Source organism: Micropterus dolomieu, linkage group LG12, assembly GCF_021292245.1.
Source record: "Micropterus dolomieu isolate WLL.071019.BEF.003 ecotype Adirondacks linkage group LG12, ASM2129224v1, whole genome shotgun sequence".
NCBI lineage: Eukaryota > Metazoa > Chordata > Actinopteri > Centrarchiformes > Centrarchidae > Micropterus > Micropterus dolomieu.
This window is the reverse complement of record NC_060161.1, coordinates 4,166,293-4,192,801: the sequence shown is the minus strand read 5'-3', so window position 1 is coordinate 4,192,801 and position 26,509 is coordinate 4,166,293. Positions and strand designations below refer to the sequence as shown.

The window sequence follows — 26,509 nt, the reverse complement described above, 5'->3', positions numbered from 1 at the left end:
TCCTAACTTTAAATTTTTCACCAAATGCTTTTAGCTAAATCAGGCGGAACTTATTCATTGATCCTCATTAGATGTGTTTGATGTTGCGCTAGATAAACTGTCATTATAAAACATAATGTAAAGGCTGGATGTAACAAAAGTATCCTAGTGCAAGTCTACGATAGGAGATCGTTTAAAGACGAGCACACCATGAAAAACACGATGACGTTAGCCTTAAGTACCTTCATAGTTCACTTTCCTGAGGAGACCCACAATACGGGCCAGTGACGGCGCACAGGAGGAGCCACAACCGGTTTTCTTTTGCTGTTTGGACACAAGAGCTGCGTCTTACTTGTCTTTTCTTTATATAGCATCAACGCTCCGCTACATGCCGGATACAACGGGAGGCTGTGTCTGCCATCTTAGGTCCACTCTCTTTCTTTTATCTCCAGAGTTAGCGTTGTGTAACTTCTCGACAGAGGTTATAAACACCTCTGACTGACGTTGTTTTTGCTCCAGTTTTTTTGCAAATTGCAATTTTTTAATACATTTTAATTGAAAAACAAAGAAACAGCTGTTACAAAGTTGTTTAGGTTGGCGAGATGAGAAAAGTAGAAGTAGTCTATGAAGATTCTCAGTCATCCAGGTCATAGTTATCCAACGAAGGTTAAAATCAAGGGCAGAACTGAAGAAGTCCTTTGGATGAGGGACGAAACGTCTTCCACTATCTTCAACCAAGTCCAGTTGCCCTTGATTTTAACCTTCGTTGGATAAAAGTAGAAGTAGTGTCAGTTTGTTACCAAGCGGACATAAAAGGTGATAAGCGATGTTGGATTGAGTATTGAGGATTTCCTAACCGGAGATAAGAGAGGGTTCCTAAGGTTAGTTAGGATTTATTTCTTTAATACCAAATTGGTAAAAATCCTGTATTATGCAGGCTGCACTCTGGAGGATAATCGAGCCGATTTTGGGTCCGATTCACTTGATCCGAGACTGTTCGGAACAGATTATTGGCCTAAATGATCCCGTACTGTGAGGGGTTTACTCACATAATCTTAAGGTCGCCGACTGGATCTGAGGCACCCCGATTTTGAATCTCAACAGCCAATCAGTTCTGGTTTTTCTGTGCAAAACATGGCACACGAGTGCAACCATCTGACATCAACAGTCTGCCTCCATGTTTGTTTATGTCTGAAGTCGTGTTTGTTCGCTCTGAAACCGTTTAGTATAAACGCAGAGTGTGTGGTCCTGCGTCTGGACTGAATCATCTGGTTTTAAGATTAAAATATTGTAAGTCGGTTAAACCTGTTGTTGAAGGTCTGCGGCGCTTCACATTTCGATTAAGATTTGAAAACCAGGCCTTAGACTCTTCCTGTCTTAAGACTTAACATAGGAAGTCCAGTTTAAATGATTAATCTACTGATTATTTCCTCAATGAATCTTTTGCTCTAGAAAAATGTCAGAAATCAGTGAAGATCACTCAATCTCTCAAAACTGAAGGTGGCATAATAAAAAAATGTTTGTTTTGGCTAACTGTCCAAAACCCCAAAACCTTTCAGTTTGTTAACATAGAAGAAGACCAGCAGATGTTCACATTTGAGAAGCCACAAGCTGTAAATGTTTGTCATTTTGGCTTGAAAATGACTTCAAATGATTAATCAATTGCCAAAAGGATGATGATCAATTCACTGTCGATAGAATAATCGATTCGACTGATCATTTCAGTTGTAGTCCGCACTGCTGCTGCTGAAACGGTTGAGTCATCTACGGGATCATGGTGGTCCTTAACACAGTTAAACTGATTCCACATATTTTATTAGGTGTGAACACATCTTTCTGAAAAGTGTCTCCTTCTTTTAAACAATTGAAATTTAAGTGGTGTGTTTGCAAAACCTTCAAAATAGCATTTTCTTTTCATTTAAACAAAGTCATGGAGACAGAGGACAGAAAAAACAATTACGGATTAAGATAAAAGAAAAGCTTAAATTATTTCAGCTCCTGCCCAAACTTGAAAATGACCTGATTCAGGACTGAAGGACAACTCAGCTATCCTCTTATTTGTTCTTCTTTATTCCCAGTTCAGTAGCAATATAGTAGTTGTAGGGATTACAGGTTGATAACCTAATGCATTATTTTATTATTATTGCATTATATATGCATTGTTTTAAATAAACAAATTCACTGATATTACTGTTATTAAAATAAAAACAATAAAATGATATTGCTTATTCAAATATGAAAAGATTCTCCTAAACACTTATTGTGATATCTAAACATCCAAGTGTTGGTCAGTGAAAGAAAGCGATTGTTTCTGACTCCTTGACTGGGTTCTCAGCACAACTTCCTCCTGCAGAGAGGACAGGAATCATATTTGCTTTGCTGTCTACTGGAGCGTTTCAGCGGTATGTGTGTACTCTCCTTCAGTTCCTCTCTCTTCTTCCTTCTTTCTCTTCCTACCGGCTGAACAACAAACTCTTCCACTGAAACAAATGGAAAAGTGTTTACTTGGCAGCTTTGTTTTCCATCATCACTTCAAAAACTGCTGCAACGGCACGACTGCGGTCAGAATGACGATTAGGATTAATTCACCACATTACGTATTCACTGTTTACAGCTGCGTTTCTTCCTTCATTTGTTTGAGGAACTGAATTATTTTTCCGCAGCTGCTGCGCAGAGTCTGACCTCAATGACTTTCCCTCCCAGAGGCCAATGGAAGAATAATCAGTAGCTCTCATAATATATCAAAATATTTTCTGTTTCTGAAAATTAATGACAGAAAGGGGAATTGTAAAAAGGTCTGACTGAGGAATAAGCAATAAAGAAGTTAATTACAAGAGTGAAACAGTCTTATTCAAAAGGAATTAGTTTTTGTAAACGGCCAGTAATGTTTTATTTCACAGGCTTCGAATTTCTCAATAATTTGTCTGGGAAGTTTCCTGGAACGAACTTTGTAATTCTGGGATTAATTACATGGAAAAATAGACGATGTACCTACTCCACTCCAGTGTTTGAAAAAGAACCTGGAAATGATATATTTCTTAGTTTGGTAGACTTTATTGTTGACTGCAGAGGAACGTCTGTAAAACACATGATACAGAAATAATGTAGAAATGTTCATTTATTTATTGAACACCTTGTTCCTGACCTTGGAAACAGCAGTCCATCTTTTTCTTGGGCTTTGTCAACTGTCCTCACATGAGCTAAAGTTGAGATGACCTAAACTTGCAAACTGAACACAGTGTCCATTTCCCTAAAACTAGTACCAATTACAAAGTTCTTAAGGAACATCCATAAAAATTCATCAGTTCCTTTCTAGGACATTGATAATTCTGCCCACACGCTTTCACTGCATCAACATTAAATAAACTTTAGAAGAAGAGGTATGAACATCAGTGATTTAGTTCATTTGCAATGTTTTGTGTACTTCAGTGTAAAAAAACAGAAAATATTAACTCACACATAAATAATATATATCAGTCTCTTTGTCAATGATAAAAGCAGTATTGTCATTTCTATCAGAATCAGAAATTCGAAACCGCTTTATTGCCAAATAGTTTTTACACACGCGAGGAATTTGCTTTGGTGAGTCGATGCGTAACACTGACCCAAACCAAACACAAACAAACACATTTAAAACAACCAAATCCTGCGGATTTATGAACATAACAAGACGACAAATAAAGAATACAAAAACATAAAGTCAGAACACTAAATCCCCGTCTGACTGGCAGCGAGACCAGCAATTTAAAAAGCCTCTCTTCTGATGCTGGCACAGGAGCTTTTAAAGGCCGCCTTCCAAGGCCAGGTGGACCTCATTCAGCGGTCGGCTGCAGGACTCCTAGAGGACAGAAGCCGTAACAGTAACAAAAGAAATAAACCTTTTATAAATATACAAACATGAGCTTGACAAAGTTATAAAAGAATATTAAAGACTATGCATTAAAAATGAACAATGTCATCTATGTGGACCAGAAGTGGAAAAGTGCAGCAATGTGAGGCTGGACAGATGGCAGGCTTGAGGTTTCAGTCAGCGTGTGGAAACTTTTCTGCACGATAGTTTTCCTCTTGTTCCTGCGTGGAGACCCGGACCGCTGACCTTACTTGGGCGGCTGTGGCTCAGGAGGTCCTCCAGGCTGCGTGTCGAAGTGTCCTTGGGCGAGACACTGAACCCCGAATTGCCTCTGGCGGCTGTTCCACCAGCGTATGAATGTGTGTGAATGGTGTATCATGGTCATATCATTGACACCGGATTATAATCCAGTCCGGTGAAGCTTTAAATGAAATGTAAAAAATGAATGAATGTTTATAGTTGTGAGTCAGGAGAAGCTGTGGAGACGTACACGCCCTCTGCATCGCCTCACTTCTCTTGGTATTGTGTAACTTCAGCAGATAAGCAGTAATACTGATAACACCCATTTTTTTCTGTCTCTCTTTCAGGAGCCTGTTTTCTAGGAAATCCAAAGAACCCAAGGCGCTGGCCCATAATGCAACGGGGTGGCGACTGTTCGGCAAGACAGGAGCCAGAGAGGGCGATGCAGCTAAAGACCCCGCCTCCACGTCGTCCACAGAGGAGGTTGGCTCTTTAAACACACTCACTGACATCATCCCCGCCGTCGTGCCCAGTCTTTTGGTTACAGTTGGAGAAAGTCTGAGGGCAGTAGTGAAGTTGGTGTTCGCTTACTCTCAGTTCTCCACGTCTTGTATGGACTTGAAACTCTCCTGGTTGAATCACTAGTACAAAAGATGAACAACTGGTTCTATCTGGTTCTTTGAGAATGAAACTGTGGACATAAAAACTGAAAGACAGGAAGTAATTTAAACTCCCATGGTGCTTTTCAGTAAGATGCAATCATTGAACAGTTTAAATTAAATATACTCCGGGGTTAGGCTTGGTTAAATTTGGAAACTTTGTTGTTTGTTATTGTTTAACTGGAGAAGACGGAGGGACGGGACGCAGCGGCGTTCTTTCTACAGCTGATACTGAAGCTCCCGCGCTGTGACAACTTTCCATCCCCTATCTTGGTGGGGAAAAAAACCGAGATAGATGCTATGATTTAAAGCTAGGGGAAGGAAACGTTGGAGAAACTAGCAAGAGATTTGAAAGTGTCCAACCGAATGAAACGATTGGCATGAGAATTTCAACAAATACCTACCCTAGCTTTAATAACACGTCCATAAGTTCTGTCTATTTACACGCTCCATTTCCTATCAAGACAGACGTGATACAGCCCTAATAGCCTACTACACATATCGGCCGCAGCTACAAAACCTTTGTATAGCACAGATATCAGGATAAATGAAGTCATTTGCAAAAAGTACTGCAGTTGAGCCTCATTAAATCAAACTCAGCAGGTAGTTCAATTTCCTCGCTTTCTTTTCTCCAAGTAATGTCCAGCTTTGTCCGGTTTTGTCGGTCCCATCTGACGCTAACAACACTGGAACCGGATGTGCACGGAAGCTAGCTGCCGAGAAGCGCAAGTGAAGATAAATCAAGTTGTAATCCCAAAAACTAAAGTAAAAAGCTAATTTAATAAAAGCGGTTAACTCTGAGCTACTCCCGCGAGCAAAAGGTGCAGCTGTCAGAGCAAAATCCAGACCGACTACGGGGTTGTATTTGTCCGAAAGCTGCAGCGCTGCTCCCCTCGTTCTTCCGCAGCTCTCCGACGGCCAGCGGGTTGTCATTACACCGCTCGCCTGATCCTCTCCAAACAACGCTCCCAAGCCGCCGGTGACGTTTGGACAATCTCACCGCTGATTGGCTTTCGCGACATCGCGGCAAGTGAATTTCTCGCCCAAGTTGAAAAATTTGAACTCGCTCGAAGCAGTGAATTTTGCGCCGCCCGGAGCGAATTCGCAGGAATTCGGAACGCTGGATTCACTTTCGGTGTAAACGCACCTTAAGCACCTTAAAAAAAAAAAAAAAAGAGTCAAACATTCTCTAATGTGAGGACTTGCTGCTTGTCTTTAGTTTTATAATGGAATAACTCTGTTTTAGACTGTAGGTCAGACAAAACAAGACATTAGGAGACGTCAGCTTCCTGCTTTCTGACATTTTATTGACATCGCTTTAATTGAAGACATAGTTAACAGGTCAAACAATAATGTAAGAGATGTAGATGTTTGTTGCAGCCCTGGAATAAACAATTATGTATGCGTGGCATTACGCTGGATTAAGGGTTTATAAATGGTTGAATACAAAGTCCAGGTGCTGCGTTGTGTTTCTGTGTCCCCCTCGCTGTTTGGACCACAGAAGTTAAAGCCTAGAGTCACAGTGAAGTGCAGTGTGTGCCTGATGCACCAGGGGCTCCAGAGGCTAATGCAGTTAGCCTGCGTCTGTTTACATGCCGCATGGTGCCTGAAATGGATTTACTGCAACTTCCACACACAGCCTGCAGCTGAGCATGCAGAGATGATTATCCCCCACCCCTACACACACAGTTCACCCATCTATTCACTCGGCTTGATGTGCCGGTTGTATAAGGCCCTGCCAGCAATGACACACATACACACTCAAACACACACACAGCTGTCCGTCTCTTGACATCTAGAGCAGGTGGTGTCCTGGACACACACACACACACACACGCACACGCACACGCTCTGCAGCAGCGACTTCCTTCTCTCTGATTGAATGTTGTTAGACGAGGTTTGAGTTTAACTGAAACGCTGAGAGGTGTCAGGAAGCAGCTGTGTCACGCACTGAGCAATCGTGAGTTCACCCTTCAGCTGGAGGCCTTGGCACACTCCCGTCATGCTGAAATACCGTTGAGCAAGATGCCAATTCCCTACCCTCCTTCCTCCCGCTCCAGGGCGGACCGCTGACCTTACTGTGCAGCGTGTGAGCCACCGGCCTCTGCGCGCTCGCACGGCTCTTGTGATGGCTGCCGGATGATTCATCGGGAAAGGAGCCGGCCAGATGTGGCTTTGGATTTGGTTAGTTGACACGTCAGACAAAAAACTATGGAGGAGGAGGAGGAGGAGGAGGAAGGCTGACTTCATTCAAACCGTTTTCTTTGAATTCAGATTGTTAGTTCATCTGCTCAGAGGGAATTCTGCTAAAATGTTCAGCCATGATTTTAGTCACCTAGTGTTTGCACACTTTCTGCATCTTAATGTGACTCCTGCTAACATCTAGTACAGATTCTGTCCTAAATGTAATGCACATTGTAGTTTTTGTGTGCTTTCGGTTTTGGGTCTATCCAAACCCAACGTGCATGAATTAAAATGTGTGTTGTCGACCACATTTTACCTCTATAACTGGAAGCCGATTGATCAACAATATAATGGTACCCTACTTGACCCGTAAAGTCCTTTTTAGACTGCAGTTTGCTCTTGGCGCCAAAGTTCCTATGAAGGGAAATATCAATGCAACATCTTACAGTGATATTTCAGACAGCAGTGGCGACACTTGTTTGTTTGTGTTGTTGTTTCCCGTTTCAACATGACAAAGCTCCCCGTGCACAAAGCAGCTCCATAAAGAAACAGTTTTTCCCGTTTAGTCTGGAGGGATATAAATCATATTTTCATAGCAATATGTTAACGACCGCTACGCTTGTTACCGGAAGTACGAGGAGGAGGAGGAGGAGGAGGAGGAGGAGGAGTCTTTTATTCATTGTAAACATCACTCAGTATTGTGATTTTAGGAATATAATTTATTTATTTGACATTTTAGATTTGTTTTAACTGAGATATTGAGTTTATATAGTGACTTTGCAGCTCGAAACAATATTTAGTTCTATTTAAAATACTAAATTCTAATCTTAAAAACCACCACGCAGCTATAATATGCACACTTCAGTATTTGTTTATGTATTGCAAGTCATATCGACATCACAGGTTACCCTCGTATCGTGCAGGCCTACCGTCCAGCATGGGATGAACTGGAACGCTTGGCTTGATCTGCAGCCAGGTTTTAAACTCAGCTGAAAAAGACCTGAACCCAGAAGAACGTAGGCAGGAAAAATTAGACTTTTTTTGCCTTCCTCCCTCATTATAATCTCTGAAATCTTTACAGGACATTAACGGCACGTTTACTGACGCTCTTTAAATGATACAGAGCAGGTCTGTTTGCTGGCACATCCCTGTCACAGTCACATGATTTCTGACATATGACTTTCACTTCATTGTGAACCTGCGCAGGTTTAATTTCCCAGCTTCAGAGTCAGAGCAGGAACTCTGTCTCCCCCTGCTGCTGATGCTCAGAAATCAGTTTACAAAAGACTCGTTGACCCGCAGCTGTCCTGCTCCTGAGAATAAACCGTTTATTGTGCAGGCTTTTACACAAACACACACACACACACACACTTTGGCAGCATGTACTGGGAGACACCACATACACACAGTCACCCACAGATTCATTCAGACTGGTTATTCTTCCTCTCCTCCAACAAACCGACGACTTCTCTCTGCGCTGAAGCCGATGAACAATTGCTCTGTGAGTGTCTGTGTGTGGGCCTGTTGTATATCTGTATGCAAATTGTTGATGGTACAACATCTCGATTGTTTGTGTTTGCATCATAACAAACGATATGTCTGGGTTGGCATTGTATAGTAAAATTTTATTATCCAAGATGACCGCAAACAGCAGATCTCATCTAAATCAAATTCATCCCCAGCACCGCTCCATGTAATAAAGTTTTATTTCTGCTGACCCTTTTTATGATTGTTGCGCTGTGTAATGACGGAATGACAGAAGGGAGTTCTGCAAACTGAATTTCTATTAACAACCCTGCTGTAAAATGACTAAATTGCCATGAAATCTTATCACGTTCGTCACACGGTCTTCCTCAGAAGGTGGAGTTTTTGTGGAGTTGTCAAGGGACTGTTTTTATTTTTTATTCTGAGTTCTTGTCCACATTGTCTTAAAAGACAAGATTGAAAGTTCACTCTTTTGAAGAAAAAGTCTCGTTACTAGCTCTGTTCAGCAGCTGATCTGGAATAGGTTCAGAAATATAAATAACTGTAGTTTTATTTCGTATGTTACCATATTTTAATATACATTTATTTATCTGTTAAAGTTCTGTACGTGTAGCATGAAGGGAACTTTCCTTTTATTATACAACCTTGTATAATGATAAACAAACTAGCTTGAACCCTTGTAAAAATATGGACATTCAAACATCTACAATGCCATGACAACTGGGAGGAAGATCATGTGACACAAATAATGGTCCTTTCAGTGAGTTGTTTTTATCAAATACATAAAACTGTGAAAAATTAAAGTCAAATATACATATAAATTCCAAATAAAACATTTATTACTGCCACTAATATTAATGAGGCTATATATAGTATTTAGTTAATGGTTCATTCAGTCATTTAAGATCGGCTTTCTGGGACTGACGAGACACTTTTGCTGTCTAGCACAGCAGTAGATATTTATTTAGTAGCTTTTCAGAAACTCTTTCAGAAAGTTAGCTGGTGGAACGTAATCTGGCGGAGTTTCAGCTCTCTGTTTGTTTTGTAGTGTCCACAGGAGGAGCAGGAGCAGGTCTCAGATGGGTCCCCGGGTCCTCAGCGTCCCCCGGCTGCAGGGAGGAGGAAGAACCTGGAGTTTGAGCCTCTTTCCACCACAGCTCTCATCCTGGAGGACCGGCCAGCGTGAGTAGAAATCTCAAGCATCATCGTCTTTCTCTGATCCAGTCTGCGAAAATGGGACTTTGGATTTAAATCGATTTCACATTTTGTTAATGATTTGATACTTACTGCCGCAGGATCCTGACAAGATGTTTTTAATTGGGATGCAAACAAACCTTTATTTATTCAGGGAGCTTCACTGAGAGCAACCTCTCATTAGCAGGAAGGTCCTGATCACAATCACGCCGTTTATCACTCACACCTGGTTATTATTGTTGGCAAAGCGTTTTTTTTTTTTATTATTTAAACTATGCTACAAACAGCAGCAGTGTGACAAGGTGCTTAGCATCTATTCTGTAGTGAGCGCTGCACATGTGGGGCGGGACAAAGACCAACCATCACTTCCTATATATAGAAGTGCTAAATAACAACAACAACAACAATGGAGGAGATATGAACACTGCCGGTCTTTCTCTCAGTGGGTCTGTCCTCTCTCCCTACCTGCTTCAGCTGTCTCTTCATCCAGAGCAAGCGCTCAACCTTGTGCCTACATTTTTACGAGGCCTGCACAATTTGGAGAAAGTCATACTGCGATTATTGTGGACAATACTGCGATTTGCGATAAAATGGTAACAAATGTTGTGGTTAAGTCCGCTTGCTTTGTTGTCAAGGAAAATGCACAATATATTTAAATTTTTAAATGTGTAAAGTTAAAAAAATAATTGTGCAATACTGTTTTTAAAATAACCTAATATTTTACCAAATATAAAAATAACATAACACAATAAATTTTTATAACCTGTTCTGGTATACTGTACGAGGAGCTGAACACCATGTTGTGCCAGACAGGTTTTTACTTTAACAAGAGAGTTTTAATATACTCCTCTGTTTTATTATTTATTTAAATATGTTTTGATTCGTCACCGGGCCGGACAGGGGGGCAGAAAATGGGGACGAAGGACACAAACAGACAGCACAGAGAAACACCTGCGAGAGAACGGGGATGACGGGGAGGGACCACCAGCCAAAAATGAATCTTAAATTAATCGCACCCTTTAGAGATTATGTCACATTGCAACTGTGAAAAGATGAATCGTGCAGCCCTTAAGCCCTCGGGCACTTAACCGGGGACGCTCCTCAAAGTCCATGAGCGTGGAGATTGAGTGTGATTCAGCCGCTCTCGCACACACTGAGAGTCACTGTGTGTGGCCGAGCACCTGGCGGGAAGGCTGCTGACTGTTTCTCTGTCTCTCTGTCCTTTAGAAACCTACCTGCCAAATCTATGGAGGAAACTCAGAGACACAAAATGGAGTACGAGGAGATGGTGGCAGGAGCCAAGAGGAGAGGTGCGCACACACACAGAGCTAACTGTAACCAGTGTCTAAAATGACCTCTTTACCTCACTCGACCCAAAACAAACTGCAAAGAGTTTGTTGATAAGAACAATCTTTCCTGGTGGAAACATTTTTTAAGCAGAGCCATTGTTCTGCTTTGATTTGATTGGCTCAGACAGATATGCAGTGGCCAGCAGGGACAAAGTCATTCAACAGGAAGACTAAATGTAAGCAAAGCGCTCAGTTTGTCGCTCTCTCTCTCTCTCTCTCTCTCAGAGATGAAGGAAGCCCAGAGGAAGAAGCGTCAGATGAAGGAGCGACACAGGCAGGAGGACAGCATCTCCAACGCCATGGTCGTCTGGAACAACGAGATCCTGCCGCACTGGGACACCATGTACGTCTCCACAGCTCGCCGTGTGTGTGCGCGTGAGCTTGTTTGTGCAGCGCCGGTTTTAAGTACTGTGTTTGTGTGTAGGAAGGGAACGAGGAGGGTCAGGGAGCTCTGGTGGCAGGGACTTCCTCCCAGCGTCAGAGGGCGAGTGTGGAGCCTCGCCATCGGCAACGAGCTCAACATCACACCAGGTACAAACCGATGAAACGTCATCACCACGAGCACACGACAGACAGGAAGTCGGGACAGGATTGAGAGATGGACTAACACAGTGTTGGTCTTTTAATGCGATTTGTTAAAAAATGGGAAAACACAGGATCTTCAGGATTCTGTCTCTGTTTCACATGTCAAAGATTTATTTATTAATTTTTTTACGATCTCGATGTGTGTTTCTGTTCGTGCAGAGCTGTATGAGATCTTTCTGTCCAGAGCCAAAGAGAAGTGGAGGAGTTACAGTGAGACCAGTTCAGTCAACGACAGCGAGAGTGGTACGACACAGCACCAGTCTGACACTCACCTTTTTAGATATTAGATGAATAATCGGGTCTGAAATGAGCCTCTACGGTCTGACAATCAGCTGAACACGTACCATGAATTCTGAAATAACCTTTTGAAACGTTCCTCGTGTGTTTTTCCGTCAGAAGGAGCATCGCTGGCTGACAGAGAGTCCAGTCTGGACCTCATCAAACTGGATATTTCCAGAACCTTCCCCTCTCTCTTCATCTTCCAGAAGGTAACAGATCTGTGTGTGTTACGTGTCACGTTAAAGACTTTGATGGCAACGTGTAAGAATTACTTCCTGAAATAACTCTGCAGAGTACAACACTGCAAAGTTTAAGATTAGGGTAAGGGTTAGCTTTATGGCCAATTTATACTTCTGCGTTGAATGGACCCCATTGGTTCGCCGTACCCTGACGTGCACCTCCCCCAAAAATGTCACTACACATCACGGCGATGCAGACGGCAAGAACTGTTGGCTTGTTAGCGTTGCGTTTCCGGCTGGTCCTCCTCCTTCTGCCTCAGTGGGGTTAAGGGTCGTACATCTCCCCCGACACCTTCACCGAAAGTAACTGCTGTTATCGATCAGCTCCAACGTGATCCGTTCATTCGCTGCGAGCTCTCTTTACATACGCGCTACTTGTCCGAGTGGAGGCAGTAGAGCCAGAGAGAGGGAGGGAGGGAGTGTAACGTTAGTGAGTAGTGGGGCAGATGCGTTGTACTGCACAAGAAACCCTAATGAAAAGAACAGAAAGTTGTGAACACTTAAGAATTCGGGAGAAATGTGCTCTGCGGTTTACTACTACTGTACCACAGCGTGCTGCGTGGTCGCTTTCAGACCACGGACAGTTCACACTGGAGTCTGATAGGGGGTGAATTGCCCTAATGTGGGACATTTTCTTGTTTTTCAGACTTCTGTGGCATATTGCGATGTGAAGCCAATGTATTAAATCAACACCAAATACCATTTTAAAAACCTCAGGATGTGTCCTAATCAAATCAAAAGAGAAAATTCAGATAACACATTCCTAAAAGAAATGACAGACATATTGGTGCTCTTAGTTTAAATAGTTTGAGACAATCAGAATTCCTGTTTATTTAGTTTTCTCTCATCCTTTCTCTAATTCTGCCTCTCGCTCTGCGTCTGAAAGTTCATTTAAATTAATCATTAGATGCATAAAATGAAGTGGATTGGCTTTATTGCTTTTTAAATTCATTCATTTTAAGACACCTACTCCCTTCACACACAGACACACACAACCACAAAAAGCCTTCAAACCGCCATCCCCCAAAGAATAACAATTTCCCTTGGCCTTAAACATGTGGAGCTTTCTAATAAAAACCACTAAAAACCTTTTTGTCCCACAAACCATGCCCCACTACGCTTTTTTTTTTGAGTGACTGAAGTACTTTACAACTGTCCCACATTAGGTAAATCATACTGTCCCACTTTTTGAAACCACATTTCCTAAAGTGGGACAGACATTTTATAAGCACAACAGGCCAAAAAATAGCAGGATTGTTTTATTTAAAATGAATTTATACTCCTTAATATCAACTTTGCCTCCTGTTTTGATGATTGCTCCACCCTCATATGTGACCGGACAGTTGAGAAGTCATGTGATTTTGATCACACACCATAGCTTTGGCTAACCGATAGTTTCAGTGGTGGACCTACAGGTCGATCCACCTTGGGCCACATTTAAGTAATAATGTGAACTGTCAAACAAAAAACTCGCATCTGTCTTCACTTCTCTGCCTCCATCTGTCTATTAATCCTAACACTCTGTTTTTTCTGCAGGGCGGTCCCTACCACGACCTCCTCCACAGTGTCCTGGGGGCGTACACCTGTTACAGACCCGACATTGGCTACGTGAGTTTCCTTTTTTATTCCACGCTCAAAAATGATGACGTTTACTGACAGAATTGAACCTGAACGGACTAGTTTCAGTGCTCTGTTAGATTTTATCCTGCATGGAATAAAGTTCTTCATTTTAGAGTTTTAATAGTTTTAAAATCACGGAAACAAAAAGCAAAGCAAAACGTGTTTTTTTTCCATTTAACAAAAGGACCCAAAACTCTTAAATGTTAATTGCTGCATAAACACAAGCGGCCGAACAAGAAGAAAAATGCTGCAGAATTATGATTTAAATCAGCAACTTTGGACAGATTTATAATCCTATTTATGTATTTTTTAATTCAGCATGTTGTTGAAATGGTCACAATACATAGCACTATTAATACACGCAGTGTTTGGGTTTTAAAACCTGGTTGCAGGTGTGTTGATCTTTAAAAACTCTACGGGGAGTCATGTCCGTATTTATTTGGTCTTCTTTTAAGTTAACGAGATCATCCTTGCTATAAAACACATGTCAGTCCACACACAGCTCTTCTCTCGTGCTGATCTGGGTCTGTGTTTGTGGTGTTTCAGGTCCAGGGCATGTCCTTCATCGCTGCCGTGCTGATCCTCAACCTGGAGGAGGCCGAAGCCTTCATCACCTTCGCCAACCTGCTCAACAAACCGTGTCAGATGGCCTTCTTCAGAGTCGACCACGAACTGGTACGCACACGCAAAGACGCACCGGCTATTATTCAGTTTGTTTACAGTTGACCCCCCTCCTTCATCTTTACTTTCTCTCTCTCGGGCAGATGTTGAAGTATTTTGCAGCCTTTGAGGTTTTCTTTGAGGAGAATCTGCCTCGTCTCTTCTGCCACTTCCAAACCAACAACCTGACCCCTGACCTCTATCTGATCGACTGGTGAGTTATTAAAGACCGCTGCCTCTCGGGTTCAGTGTTGATGTTTAAATGGGCAATCACAAGCCCAATTTAATTTTCTTATGTATTAATATCGGCACTATGAAGTTTTGAAACTGGAAGTTTTCAGACAAAATTAAAAGATTGTTAGTGAACTACAGTATCCACACGCCGTTGCTTACAGTATTTAAAGCAGAACGTCTTTGTTCTTTAAGGCAATTCAAAGTGCTTTACGCAAAAACGATGTTGGGTGTGAATGCTGCAAGCACTCCGTTCAAACTCCAAGTTGTCCGGCTCAATGAGGAATGGGGTGCTATTACTTTTGTCATTGATACCTCGAATACTTTCCAAATTATTCAAGGTTTTCCAGGAAGATTCTCCCATTGTAAGCGAATGGAGAGACTTTCAAAATCCTCCTCAAACCTACTCCGCTTTGAAAGCTCACCAGTTCAGCATACTTTCAGCTACAGACTTGATTTAAACTGTAAATTGGTCACAAGAAGTTAATCTATTAATGATGTATTCAGCTTTTTGATATGTTTTATGGTTTGTTCACGGTCGCCGTCGAAGTTTTATGCTTTTTTGAGCTCTTTTCTGTATAATTGGTGTGTATTGCGTGAGTTAGAGTGGGTGACATCATCACTACAGTGTAGCAGGCTCGCAAAATCCTATTAGATTTTTCTGTTTAACTCGCTGGCTTGACCACAATTTTAACTCTTCAAGCATAATTTTACACCAGAAACGTAGTAAATTTTGTTGTGGTTCCTCACATGGGCTTTTTAAATCCCTCGGACTTATAGATTTGTCTCTGTGTCCTTCCAAAGGACAAGAGTGACAGAAAATTCTCCATTGGCTGCCATTGTAAATAACCAGAGCGGAACGTACCAGTTTTTCAACTCGCCAAAGTGGTCACTTTTTTCAACTTTGTCCAAACAAAAAATAGATCATATTGTTCACAAATGCCTTCTGCCGCTCCTGGTGAAGTCATTTCGTCGATATGACCTATAGTTTAGTCTCTGGGGAGGTTTGATTTAGATAATTTCAGAGGGATATTCCTATGTGTCTCATTGTCTAGTTTTATCTGATATTGTGATCTAATTAGATAATTTTTACATAACTTCGCATTTTCATTGAAAAACACATTTAAATGGTGGATTTTTTTTCAGGATCTGTACCAAAGAAAGATGTTTCCTTAAGGGCGGATCAGACAGAAAGCGTTCTGCAGGCGCGCAGCAATGCCTTTTTTGGTTGAATTTGGAAAAGAGCAGTGCGCTGCGTTTTTTTTTCCCATGCAGCTAGGCAACCACTGAATCAGCCGTCCTGTCAGTCTAATCAAAGATTGTAGCACCAGCGATCTGTAATATTTGGTTTGCCGCTAAGTAATAACTGTGATATTAGCAGAAACCTGATCGCAGCTCACAGGTCTGAGTCTTTTGTTGCTAGAAACATCTGCTTTAATAAAACAGACAAACAGAGAGGCCTGCTCTGGCACTGTTTGAGTGTGTGAGGTGTACAAACGCAGGAGACGGGGAAAGGGAAATCCGAGGAGACACCGCTGGCTGTACCACCAGCTGGTCCACGAGCTTCGTCTTAAAGATGGTTCAAGCCTTATTTTAGGATGAGTCAGGGTCAGACTGTTGCATCTCCGGACAATCCAAGCAAATGTAAACTTCCGTCATCACAACTGAGGGCCCGTCTCTACATCCATTCGATTGGACAATGGGGGGGAAAAAAAACACAAGTGACGTCGGGCGCTTTTCTGCCCGGACAGGACATCTCAGCAGCACGACAATATTTCATTTAAAAAGGTATTTTCACACAGTTTTTGCTTTTAACAAATACTGGCCCTCCTGGGATTTGAAAATGGCAGCAGGCCTTATTGCGATAAGATATAAATCAAATGTTCAGCCCTAACGCACACCTCCCCAAAAATGTAACCACCCGTTGCGCATCACATTTCCTCCAAGCCCCCAGGAAGTGCAGACATTTTGTACTCTGTGGAAAAAAGCAGCTGCCAAATGACTTGTTTCACCATCAGAATTTGATGGTGTCGTTCCAATAATATTTGGAAACTCCAGAAGAGTCGCGTGATTATCATTTTATCTCCATTCAAGTAAGCAGAGGGCTGAACGGGAAGTTAACTGGCTTGGCTGGTGGAAGTCAACACAGCGAAACATACAAACACCAACGCCAATGAATTTAATTAAAGTTTTATTTTCAAGTGAAAGTATGTTTTTGTCTCTGTCCAGGATCTTCACCCTGTACAGTAAGTCCCTCCCACTGGACGTGGCGTGCCGGGTGTGGGACGTCTTCTGTCGGGACGGGGAGGAGAGTTTGTTTCGGACGGGGCTGGGTATCCTGCGTCTGTTCGAGGACGTGCTGCTCCAGATGGACTTCATCCACATCGCTCAGTTCCTCACCCGCCTGCCGGAGGACCTGCAGTCACACACGCTCTTCACCGCCATGGCCAACACGCACATGGTCAGCAGAAACCGCCGCTGGGCTCAGGTCAGTATCGCTCCCAGAGTTCAGGGCGAAGTTAGTGAACGTCTGAATCTCAAAATTAAAGTAATGATTGAATAATGTTTGTTTTCTCTCTCTCTCTCTCTCAGGTGTTTTCTGCATTGATGAAGGATGGAAATAAAGAGATGGACAAAAACACCAGCCCGGCTTTGAGAAGCTAACACTAGCTAGCCTTGACGCCACCTTTCTTCAAACTAATGTCAGACGCTAGCTGTGAAAGTTGAAGCTCGAGCCAGCCAGCCAGCCACGAACTTCAGAGGTAAATGCCAGCTCGCCATGTCAGCACTTAACATCAGAGGCTGGCTGTGAAGCTTGAAGCTACGGAGCTTGAAGTGAACTGTTGCATCCAGTCGGGAGAAGGAAGAGGCGGCTGCGGCGTTCCTGAAACCTGGAACCAGAGCGGGAAACCAAAGCGGTTGGTTAATTCCGAACTTCAACTTCAGCAATTGTCAGTATTTCACCAGATAAATTATACGTTGGAGAAGATTGTTTCAGCAGCCGTGTCACCAGTTTACTAAAGTTGTAAAATCTGACTTTCAGATTATATTATGTGCTATTTCCCTGCCGGCTGGGAGGCTAGCGGTGACTCCGCCTCCACGTCGGGACACAAACACCACAAACTGCAAGCATTACGCCCTGTGTAATTCTCTTAAGACTCAAATTCAAATTTTCGGTGCTAATCATTTTCTAAAAGGGTTCAAAAGTGACTGTGGTTTAATTATTAATGAAGGTCCATGTGGTTTCGACTTCACACTATTATTCACGTGCTGCATTTCTTTAGCTTGAACCTCTGGATCTAACAGAGATGGGTTTTCTGCAGTAGCATGGCTGAGCTAATTAGCCACCAGCTTTTTAAAATGTTCAAATGTAGGCAAAACAAAAACCACAAACACGGGAAGTTTGGAAACAACAACAAAAAAAAAAAGCTTGGGGGGATTTAACAATTTTGTACGACGCAGTCTTTTCCAATCATTCAAATAACACAGAGCTCATCAGTGATCCTAGTTAAGTACAAGCAGAATATAACTACATAATATGTGATTTTGATGTTTTTACAGGAAGTGATTTATTCCATTGGGTCCAAGACGTATTTTCTACATGTGTTAAATAATTTAAAGCTTCATCCTGAATATACAAATCAAACTGTTTAAGGGGGTGTAAGTGCAGTAAAGTAGTGCTGGTGGATACAGAACTTCACACACACTGTTGGTGTTTAATTTTTAGATGTTTTAGAGTAAAAAAAAAAAGAAAATGTGGTAGAGAATCTGCTCTGGATCCTGTTTGGCACAGTTAGCTTTGCTGGTAATTCAAAATGAATTCATGAAATGTGGATTTATCTCCGAAATGAGCTAAAAAGACACAAGTGTCAGCTGTTGATAATGTTGTTTGGGTCAGAATGATCCAGGAACATCTCTGTGGAACCACAGTGAGCAGACAGTAAATGTAGGAGACCGGGGCCATCGCCCTTTTCATCAGTGTTTTAAGGACCAGATTTTCCCTCCGAGCACTTTATAAATGCAGCGCTGCAGCTGCATCATGAACGCTGGCTTACACAGAGAGAGAGAGAGTTCAAACTGAATGAACGGCGCGCTAAGTGCCTCACTGTTTCCTCTGTCAGTGGTTAGAGGGAATGAAACTAGACGGCCAAGATTGCCAATTAGAAAATGTAAAAACATCATAGAAATACTGGAACAACAACACGGCTTTTAGCTTGAGAATGAAGATTTGTTTATTCTTTTGCAGCAGAGCTTTTCTCGCTTGTTTCATCGTCTGTGAAAGTACAAAAACGCACTTCAGCAGCAGACTGGAAGTTGTGTTGATGAAGAACTCCTAAACGCCTGCGCACGTTTGTATAGCATTTTTATACGAGAGAGGGTAAATGTTTTTACTGAAGCACCACGTATGTGTCGGCGCCGGAGTTTGTCTCTTTTAGATCTTCAGGCCTAAACGTAACTCGCTCTCGCCAAACGCTCCTCCACAGTCGTTGTTTTGTTCAGTGTCTGCTGCTGACTTTCCTTCACGTCCTCCCACTGTTTATTGGCACAACTGCAAATTGCAGACACGCATCAAGCCGAAACAGTCAGTCAGCTAATCAATTAGTTGACCAACAGATATTTCGATAATTGATTAATTGTATCTCAAACATTCTCTGAATCTGCTTTTCTTTATGTTACTTTAAACAAAACAAAACATCAACCCTGGGACAACAAATAGGATGCAACTAATGATTGTCGTCAATATCCATAAATCTGCTGGGTATTATCTTGATTAATTGTTTGCTCTAAAATATGTCATAAAACTGTCCAATGCAATGTCCCAGAGTACAACAAGATGTCTTCTTACTACATGTTTTGTTTCAACCAACAGTCCAAAACCCGACAATGTTCAATTTACTCTCATAGAAGCCTTAAAAAAAAAAAAACAAGGTCGGAAACTCTCAGAATATATCCAAATTAATAGTTTTTAGAGCTGAAACAGTCGATTTAACATAAAACTAATCCATTAATCAAGAAAATAATCTGTTGATTAATAATGAAAATAACTAACTTCAAGGACGCACACAAACTGCCCCCCCGTCTCGGCGGCCTGTTGAAGTGCTTTACATCACCTCCTTCTCCGCTCTGTGTTTAACACTCCTCTGACTCACCACACACTATAAATGTTAACCTCCATTTCATCCCTACCTCTCGATAACCGACACACACTCAACTGATGACGACACTTTCCACTGAGCCACCAGCAAATGAGCAGGCCTTAAAAACGTGGACCAAGCAGCCACTCCGTCGTCTTCTGACACTTTTCAGCTACCGCGATGACTGCAGCTATTCTCGGGTTGTTAAAGCAGAAAACTCGCTGGAGGCGACGAGCAACCCTGGAGGAAGAGAGAGGAAGAGGAGGCGGCAGAAAGAGACAACGTCAAACTGATTTTATTTATTTATTTAAGTTCTACCCCAGTTAAGTTCTTTTTTTGTAGTGAAACTAGTTATTAAAGGATAATTTCTGTATTTTTAAACCCTGTTTTCACATATGTTGGTGTTGAATTGACAGTTTTTAGTCCGTGCTGTAGATGTCTTCAGCCGGCAGCAAAACCGGCTGCTACGTTTTCCTTCGGGGCAACTGCGCCCGTCAAAATGGCGTCCACAAAAAGTGCTTCTTTTTGCCAGCGACAGGCTCAGACTGGTGTCATGACAACATCATGGAAAGGATCCCTACGAGGGACTCCCGGTGACCCCCTTTGTTTTTAACAGGAAACCGAAGTCTCGCTTTAGGACAGTTCTGAAATCTCGTGAGAGGTGAGCTGTTGCAGGAAGACGCCGGTGGAAACGAGGGAGAGGAGTTTGTTGTGTACGTATAGGAGCTAGACTTTATTTCCTAACGTTACTCCGACACAAAACTCCTCTTTCCAGCTCCGACTCACATTTCCACCACTGTCTTCCTGCAACAACTCGCCTCTCACGAGATTTCAGAGCGAGAACTGTCCTTAAGCGAGACTTCGGTTTCCTCTTAAAAACAAAAAGCGTCCCCAGGAGTCCCTCGTAGGGATCCTTTACTTGATGACAGTCTGAGCCTGTCGCTGGCAAAAAGAAACACTTTTTGTGGACAACATTTTGACGAAAGAGTAAACTGCAGCCAGTTCAGCTGTCGGCTGAAGACATCTCCTGCACTGACTCAAATTTTCTGTACCTACGAGTCATTTCTTCACCAAATATGTGAAAATAGGGCCCAGGTTTAAAAATACAGAAATTAACCTTTAAGTTATTGTTGCTATTTTTCATGTTTCATGTTTCAATGCTGTTTCATTTATTATTTTATTTCAAACAAACCAAAAAGAAAAATCACTGCAGTAGAAAAGAAAAGGGAACGATTAATTACTGCAGCAAATCTGCAACGAACCAAACGCAGGTTGTGTCACTGCTGTTGTGTAGAGCAATAAAATGGAAATTAATTGATGGCAGAGAAAACAACAAAATAAAACCAGTTTGAAAGAAGACTATGAGGTGTTACGAGAAGGGGTCATCTTTTCCTCCAGGTTGCTGCTTCTGCATCATGCCACTGTTACACCAAATAACTCCAGACTTAAGGGTTTATTTATAACCACAAGAGGTGATATATTTATGGTTGCTTTACGTTCCTAAATGCATTGTGAAAACTACAGATGAACTCTTTACGCTTTACACCAAGACACAGCCTCATAATCTTTCTCAGCTGTTTGGGAAGTCAGCTGCGGAAGAAGCGTTAATTAAGCACTTGAAAATAAAAAGACTGGGAATGAATTCAGTTTATAGAAAATGTTTTTCCCCCCCAGAGTGTTTGCAGTCTATGAAAGAGCATCAGCCGCTGTTTTAATCACACCGCTTTTCAAGGCTTGTTATCAAAACTCCTCCAGTGGATCTACACACTTCTCTTCCCTTAATGAATCAGAGAAGGCAAGATGAAAACAATTAGCACTCTGTGAACATGAGCTGTTTTGTTTTTACAGGTACACTAATTACACTGAGTGCAGCGACGCCCAGTGATGCAGAGAAACAGGCTTGTTAGCTGTTAATAAAATCTTTTCCCATTATTGTAATGCCAATTTTCAGGTAAAAGTCTCTAATAAATAAACAGGTTTCTTCTCCATTAATCCATCTTGAAATCTCAGTTTTAGCCTAATAACTGTTGGTGTTGTAACACAAACTAACTCTGGTGGGTTTCTGTATGAACACACTTATTTCAGCACACCTGTGAGTTTTGGGGCGACACGAGTTTAACGTGGCACTCCTCGACACACACACACACACACACACACACACACACACACACACGTGTTGAAGATACAAGTGCAAAATGGTCTTTGCATTGCCAGTAATTCAGTGTAATTACCCAGAATCCTCAGCAGGTTGGTTTAAACGTTCCCTCGTCTCGCTTCACTCCAGATTATTGATGAAACGTTCAGACAGCTGCAGAGGGAACGTGATTAATGTGATATTTCTCCCCAGGTGTTCCATGTAATCATTGTATTTAAGTTTCATCTCGGCTTTGTGTTTTATACTTTTATGTACATTCATTTAGCTTTTTGTGTGTGTTTGTTTTGTCAGATTTCAGTGTACAGTTTTTTTTTTCATAATGCCTTACAGGTGTTGTAAATAAACTGTAAAAATGTTTCTTTCTTTTCATATAATAGCCACTAGGTAAATGTGTAAATAAATATCTAAACAAACTGAGTCCCGTCTGAGCTGTAACTCTTGGAGGGATTCAGCTGAAGGGTCAAAGAGCGACATCTGCTGACGTCTTTGACAAGTTACATGTTTAAAATGTCTTCAGAAAGTGAAAACAAAGTTCATCCTTGACCCTGGGGAAAAAGTTTGACAAAATAAAACTCTTCTCACCAGCTGTTTCCCGGCACTTTGAATGGAGTTGGCTCACTGAGGGAGATGGAGTCGACAGCTCTGGAAGAAGTGGGCCTTCATCTCATGTCGCCTTTTTCCTAGTGAATCACATCCCGTCACTACGCCTGTTATAAACAGAAGCAAACTTTTATAAGTTATTGTGCAGCCATGAAAATATCTTTTCCCCTCTGTGCTGTTTGTAGATAATGTAAAACCTCTAAATGTAATAAAACTAATAATCTGATCAGATCTGCTGATGTAGCTGGCCATTCAAATAATCAGTCACATCCATAGATTAAATGACTCTTACAGCCACAAGATGGTTTTAACTGATGTGGTGATGTAGATCATTTTCTAATAATGCAGCTCTGTGAAACAACCTTCATTACAGATCATTTTAAACTACTTGTAAAATTAAGAGTAATGTAAAATACACAAAATTATGTGAATAAACATCAGAGAGGCAGAAGAAGACACACTTTATTAATCCCAAAAAGGGGAAATTCAATGTTTTTTCACTCTGTTGTTAATGTTAGTATTATACGTTCACATATTCACTTTAAATTAGGTGCTTGGTATGTAAGGAAAACTGTGTCGTAAGATTACAGGAATTATTATAATAAAATATTATTTTATTTGTCTATTTTATTGATTGTAATTTAAAAATGCATAATGTTTTCTCCACAGATTAAAAAGGAGATAATAGGGCGACATCATTTAAACACTCAAAAAACAGGATAATCCAAGTAAAAGTCCTGCAATCAGTATTTGACTTTGATAAAATTATTTACAGCAAAATGTACCCAAGTTTAAAAGTACTCTCTGTGTAATATTATATTATTAAATCATCACAATACTGTTGGTTTTAATCTGTAAAACCTCTATCTAAAGTAACTACAGCAAATAAACATGGTTGAGTTAATCATTTAATGCTGTACAAACAGGTGCATCTCAAATAAATTGAATATCTTGGTGATTCCAACTCATGGAAATCAAAATTAATAACAGATCTGAGAAGAGCACTAATCAGCTGATTAACTCAAAAGTACTGCAAAGGTTTCCTGAGTCTTCAATCTCTGTTTGGTGCAGTAAAGTTCAAACTATGTTATATTTTACTTTATTTTAGATGCACCTGTAACATTGTAGTAAGTTGAATGAGTGGCAAGTACCTCAAAATTGTACTCAAGTACAGTACTTAAGTGAATGTACTTTCCACCAGTGCTCAGTTCCACTATGAGCGAACTACAGTTATTTTACTTGTGCCATAGTGTTGGAGGAAGTTGTGCTGTGTGCAGTTCAGACCACTAGATGGAGTCTGATGACCACCTGCTCTCAGTGGACACTGGTGATCCTCAGCTTACTGTGAAGCATGGTTGTATTTATACATGTTTTTTACACATAGTAAAGGCATGAAGCTACAATCACTAGGTCAGGCTTTTATTAGCTTCAACACCTGAACTCACCCTGCACAAATCTGCAAGATGAGAACTACTGTTTATTTCAACCAGTCTAAATATTACTTGCATGAAAAGGAGTTCTTTTCTCACTTGTTTACCATACCAGTAAGTCGTTGTGGAGAATCTAACTGATAACATGGTTCAAGTTCATACTGACAAACGTTTAAACATTTATATTTGTATGTGCGATCAAAGCAGCTTAGAAGTAGCTCAAGAAGGCGACCCGGTGGGCTTCAAGAGGTTTTTATTCATCCAGAGAACTTCTGTAAAAACCAGACCAGGTGTCTGATTGAGACCTGCGTATTTTTGTCAAAACTTGTAGCCACACCCAGCAAGTTTTATGTTAGTTTAATGTTTTACGAATGTTTTTCTGCTTAATGTTGACGCAGCAGTGCTGCCGTTTCAAATCGGACAATGTTATCTTCTAGATAAATAATTCACTGCATGTTAATATTATTATTAGTCTCACTGCGTGGCACATTTATAAGAGTTGTAGTTTATTGATATACTGTTAAGATGAGGAGGTGATTCAATTCCACTGTCCAGTACAGCAGCAGATGTGACACAGAAAGCCAGATGAAAGTGACCCTGCACATATACTCTCAGAAGAAGCTCTCATTTTCATAATAAATGGTCCTGTGCACCTTTTGTTACAATCTTTTCAACTTCACTTTTAGTTCAGCTGGTTTTGTGCGTAGGTTACATACCTAGAAGAGATTAAATCAGGATCCAAATCGGATCATGTTTAAATCTGAGTGTGAACATCTGTGGTTTGAACCTCCTGGCAGTGATTTCGGTCAGAGCGGTGCAGATAAACAGCGACCACACTCAGGGATCTCAGGTATTTCCGAGGCCTGCGGTGGAAGGAGTGAGGCGAGGCCGCGAGGGGCCTCCCGCCGCATCTGAGCGAGAGGAAGAATCTGTGGAGGTATTTGGCGGCAGTCTGGGGGCTTTCCTGTGGAGGTGGGGCTGGAGGGGAAGAAAGAGCCTGGTGCCTCGGGGGCCTCTGGGATATCACAGCAGGAGGCGGGGAGGCCGAGGTCAGGGCAAAGGAGGCTGCGTGGAGGGGAATGGATTGTTTAAAGACAAGGGGAAAAAAAACACCAACAGCAAAAAAGTGTAAATCTGTACAAAACAAAACTGCACACTCACAAATAAATCAAATCAAAAATCAACCAGCTGCAGTGTGGATATGATGATTTAACATGATGCAGAGCTTGAGGGAAAATGCAAAACTTCCTGTTTGCTTTATTTTATAGCATAACTGAAGGATTTGAGACTGAGGGGTTTAATCATTAATTCAGTGGTTTATTTTTAATGTGATATCATGGAATAGTGTGTAAATAGCATGTCCCTTTTAAACGCATTTCGGCATGCCATGTCAACGCATTTTAAGTTTTTTGCGTGTCATTGCACGCCGTTTAGACTGCATCGACTTCTATTGTGCAGAAACACACACTGTTCAGTCCCTGTAGACCTAAGCAGCACAAAGGAGGTTAACGACATGCATAAATAATTAATAATGGGTAAAGTTAGCAGTAAAGCACATCGGGGGGCATGTCAATGCTAGTATTGTTAGCTAGCTAGCTACTTAAACTTTAACGTAGCTAACGTTAGCAAGGATGTAGCATGGTAACTTCCGTAGTTAACATAGCTAACGTTAGCAAGGATGTAGCATGATAACTTACGTAGCGTAACGTTAGCAAGGATGTAGCATGGTAACTAACGTCGTGTAACCAGCTAACGTTAGTAAGGATGTAGCATGGTAACTTCCGTAGCGTAGCTAACGTTAGTAAGGATGTAGCATGGTAACTTCCATAGCGTAACATAGCTAGTGATAGCAAGGATGTAGCATGGTAACTTCCGTAGCGTAACGTAGCTAACATTAGCAAGGATGCAGCATGGTAACTTCCGTAGCGTAACGTAGCTAACGTTAGCAAGGATGTAGCATGGTAAATTAAGTAGTGTAACGTTAGCAAGGATGTAGCATGGTAACTTACGTAGCGTATCGTAGCTAACATTAGCAAGGATGCAGCATGGTAACTTACATAGCGTAACGTTAGCAAGGATGTAGCATGGTAACTTCCGTAGTTAACATAGCGAACGTGAGCAAGGATGTAGCATGATAACTTACGTAGCGTAACGTTAGCAAGGATGTAGCATGGTAACTTACGTAGCGTAACGTAATGAACGTTAGCAAGGATGTAGCATGGTAACTAACGTCGTGTAACCAGCTAACGTTAGTAAGGATGTAGCATGGTAACTTCCGTAGCGTAGCTAACGTTAGCAAGGATGTGGCATGGTAACTTCCGTAGCGTAACGTAGTTAATGTAGCTAACGTTAGCAAGGATGTAGCATGGTAACTTACGTAGCGTAACGTAGCTAACATTAGCAAGGATGTAGCATGGTAACTTACGTAGCGTAACGTAGCTAACATTAGCAAGGATGTAGCATGGTAACTTACGTAGCGTAACGTTAGCAAGGATGTAGCATGGTAACTTACATAGCGTAACGTTAGCAAGGATGTGGCATGGTAACTTCCGTAGCGTAACGTAGTTAATGTAGCTAACGTTAGCAAGGATGTAGCATGGTAACTTACGTAGCGTAACGTAGCTAACATTAGCAA

The 26,509-nt window shown here is 41.5% G+C and overlaps 1 protein-coding gene and 1 long non-coding RNA gene across 2 annotated transcripts in view; one reads left to right on the top strand and one right to left on the bottom strand.

Annotated features, from left to right (window-relative positions):
- LOC123980106 (TBC1 domain family member 12-like) overlaps positions 1 to 17,941 on the top strand; it is a 28,526-nt gene extending 10,585 nt beyond the window's left edge. Inside the window, exons 2-13 of the mRNA XM_046064334.1 lie at positions 4,417 to 4,552; positions 9,446 to 9,579; positions 10,819 to 10,901; positions 11,166 to 11,283; positions 11,365 to 11,471; positions 11,685 to 11,768; positions 11,922 to 12,013; positions 13,580 to 13,651; positions 14,210 to 14,338; positions 14,428 to 14,537; positions 16,784 to 17,042; positions 17,147 to 17,941. Of these exons, the coding sequence (XP_045920290.1) occupies positions 4,417 to 4,552; positions 9,446 to 9,579; positions 10,819 to 10,901; positions 11,166 to 11,283; positions 11,365 to 11,471; positions 11,685 to 11,768; positions 11,922 to 12,013; positions 13,580 to 13,651; positions 14,210 to 14,338; positions 14,428 to 14,537; positions 16,784 to 17,042; positions 17,147 to 17,218 (1,396 nt within the window). The 3' untranslated portion in view covers positions 17,219 to 17,941. The remainder of the gene's footprint in view (positions 1 to 4,416; positions 4,553 to 9,445; positions 9,580 to 10,818; positions 10,902 to 11,165; positions 11,284 to 11,364; positions 11,472 to 11,684; positions 11,769 to 11,921; positions 12,014 to 13,579; positions 13,652 to 14,209; positions 14,339 to 14,427; positions 14,538 to 16,783; positions 17,043 to 17,146) is intronic.
- Positions 17,942 to 22,423: 4,482 nt separating this feature from the next.
- Positions 22,424 to 26,509, bottom strand: part of LOC123980108 — a 4,811-nt gene continuing 725 nt past the window's right edge. Inside the window, exons 2-3 of the long non-coding RNA XR_006827381.1 lie at positions 24,591 to 24,939; positions 22,424 to 22,551 (exon numbers count right to left, since the gene is read on the bottom strand). This is a non-coding gene — a long non-coding RNA (uncharacterized LOC123980108). The remainder of the gene's footprint in view (positions 22,552 to 24,590; positions 24,940 to 26,509) is intronic.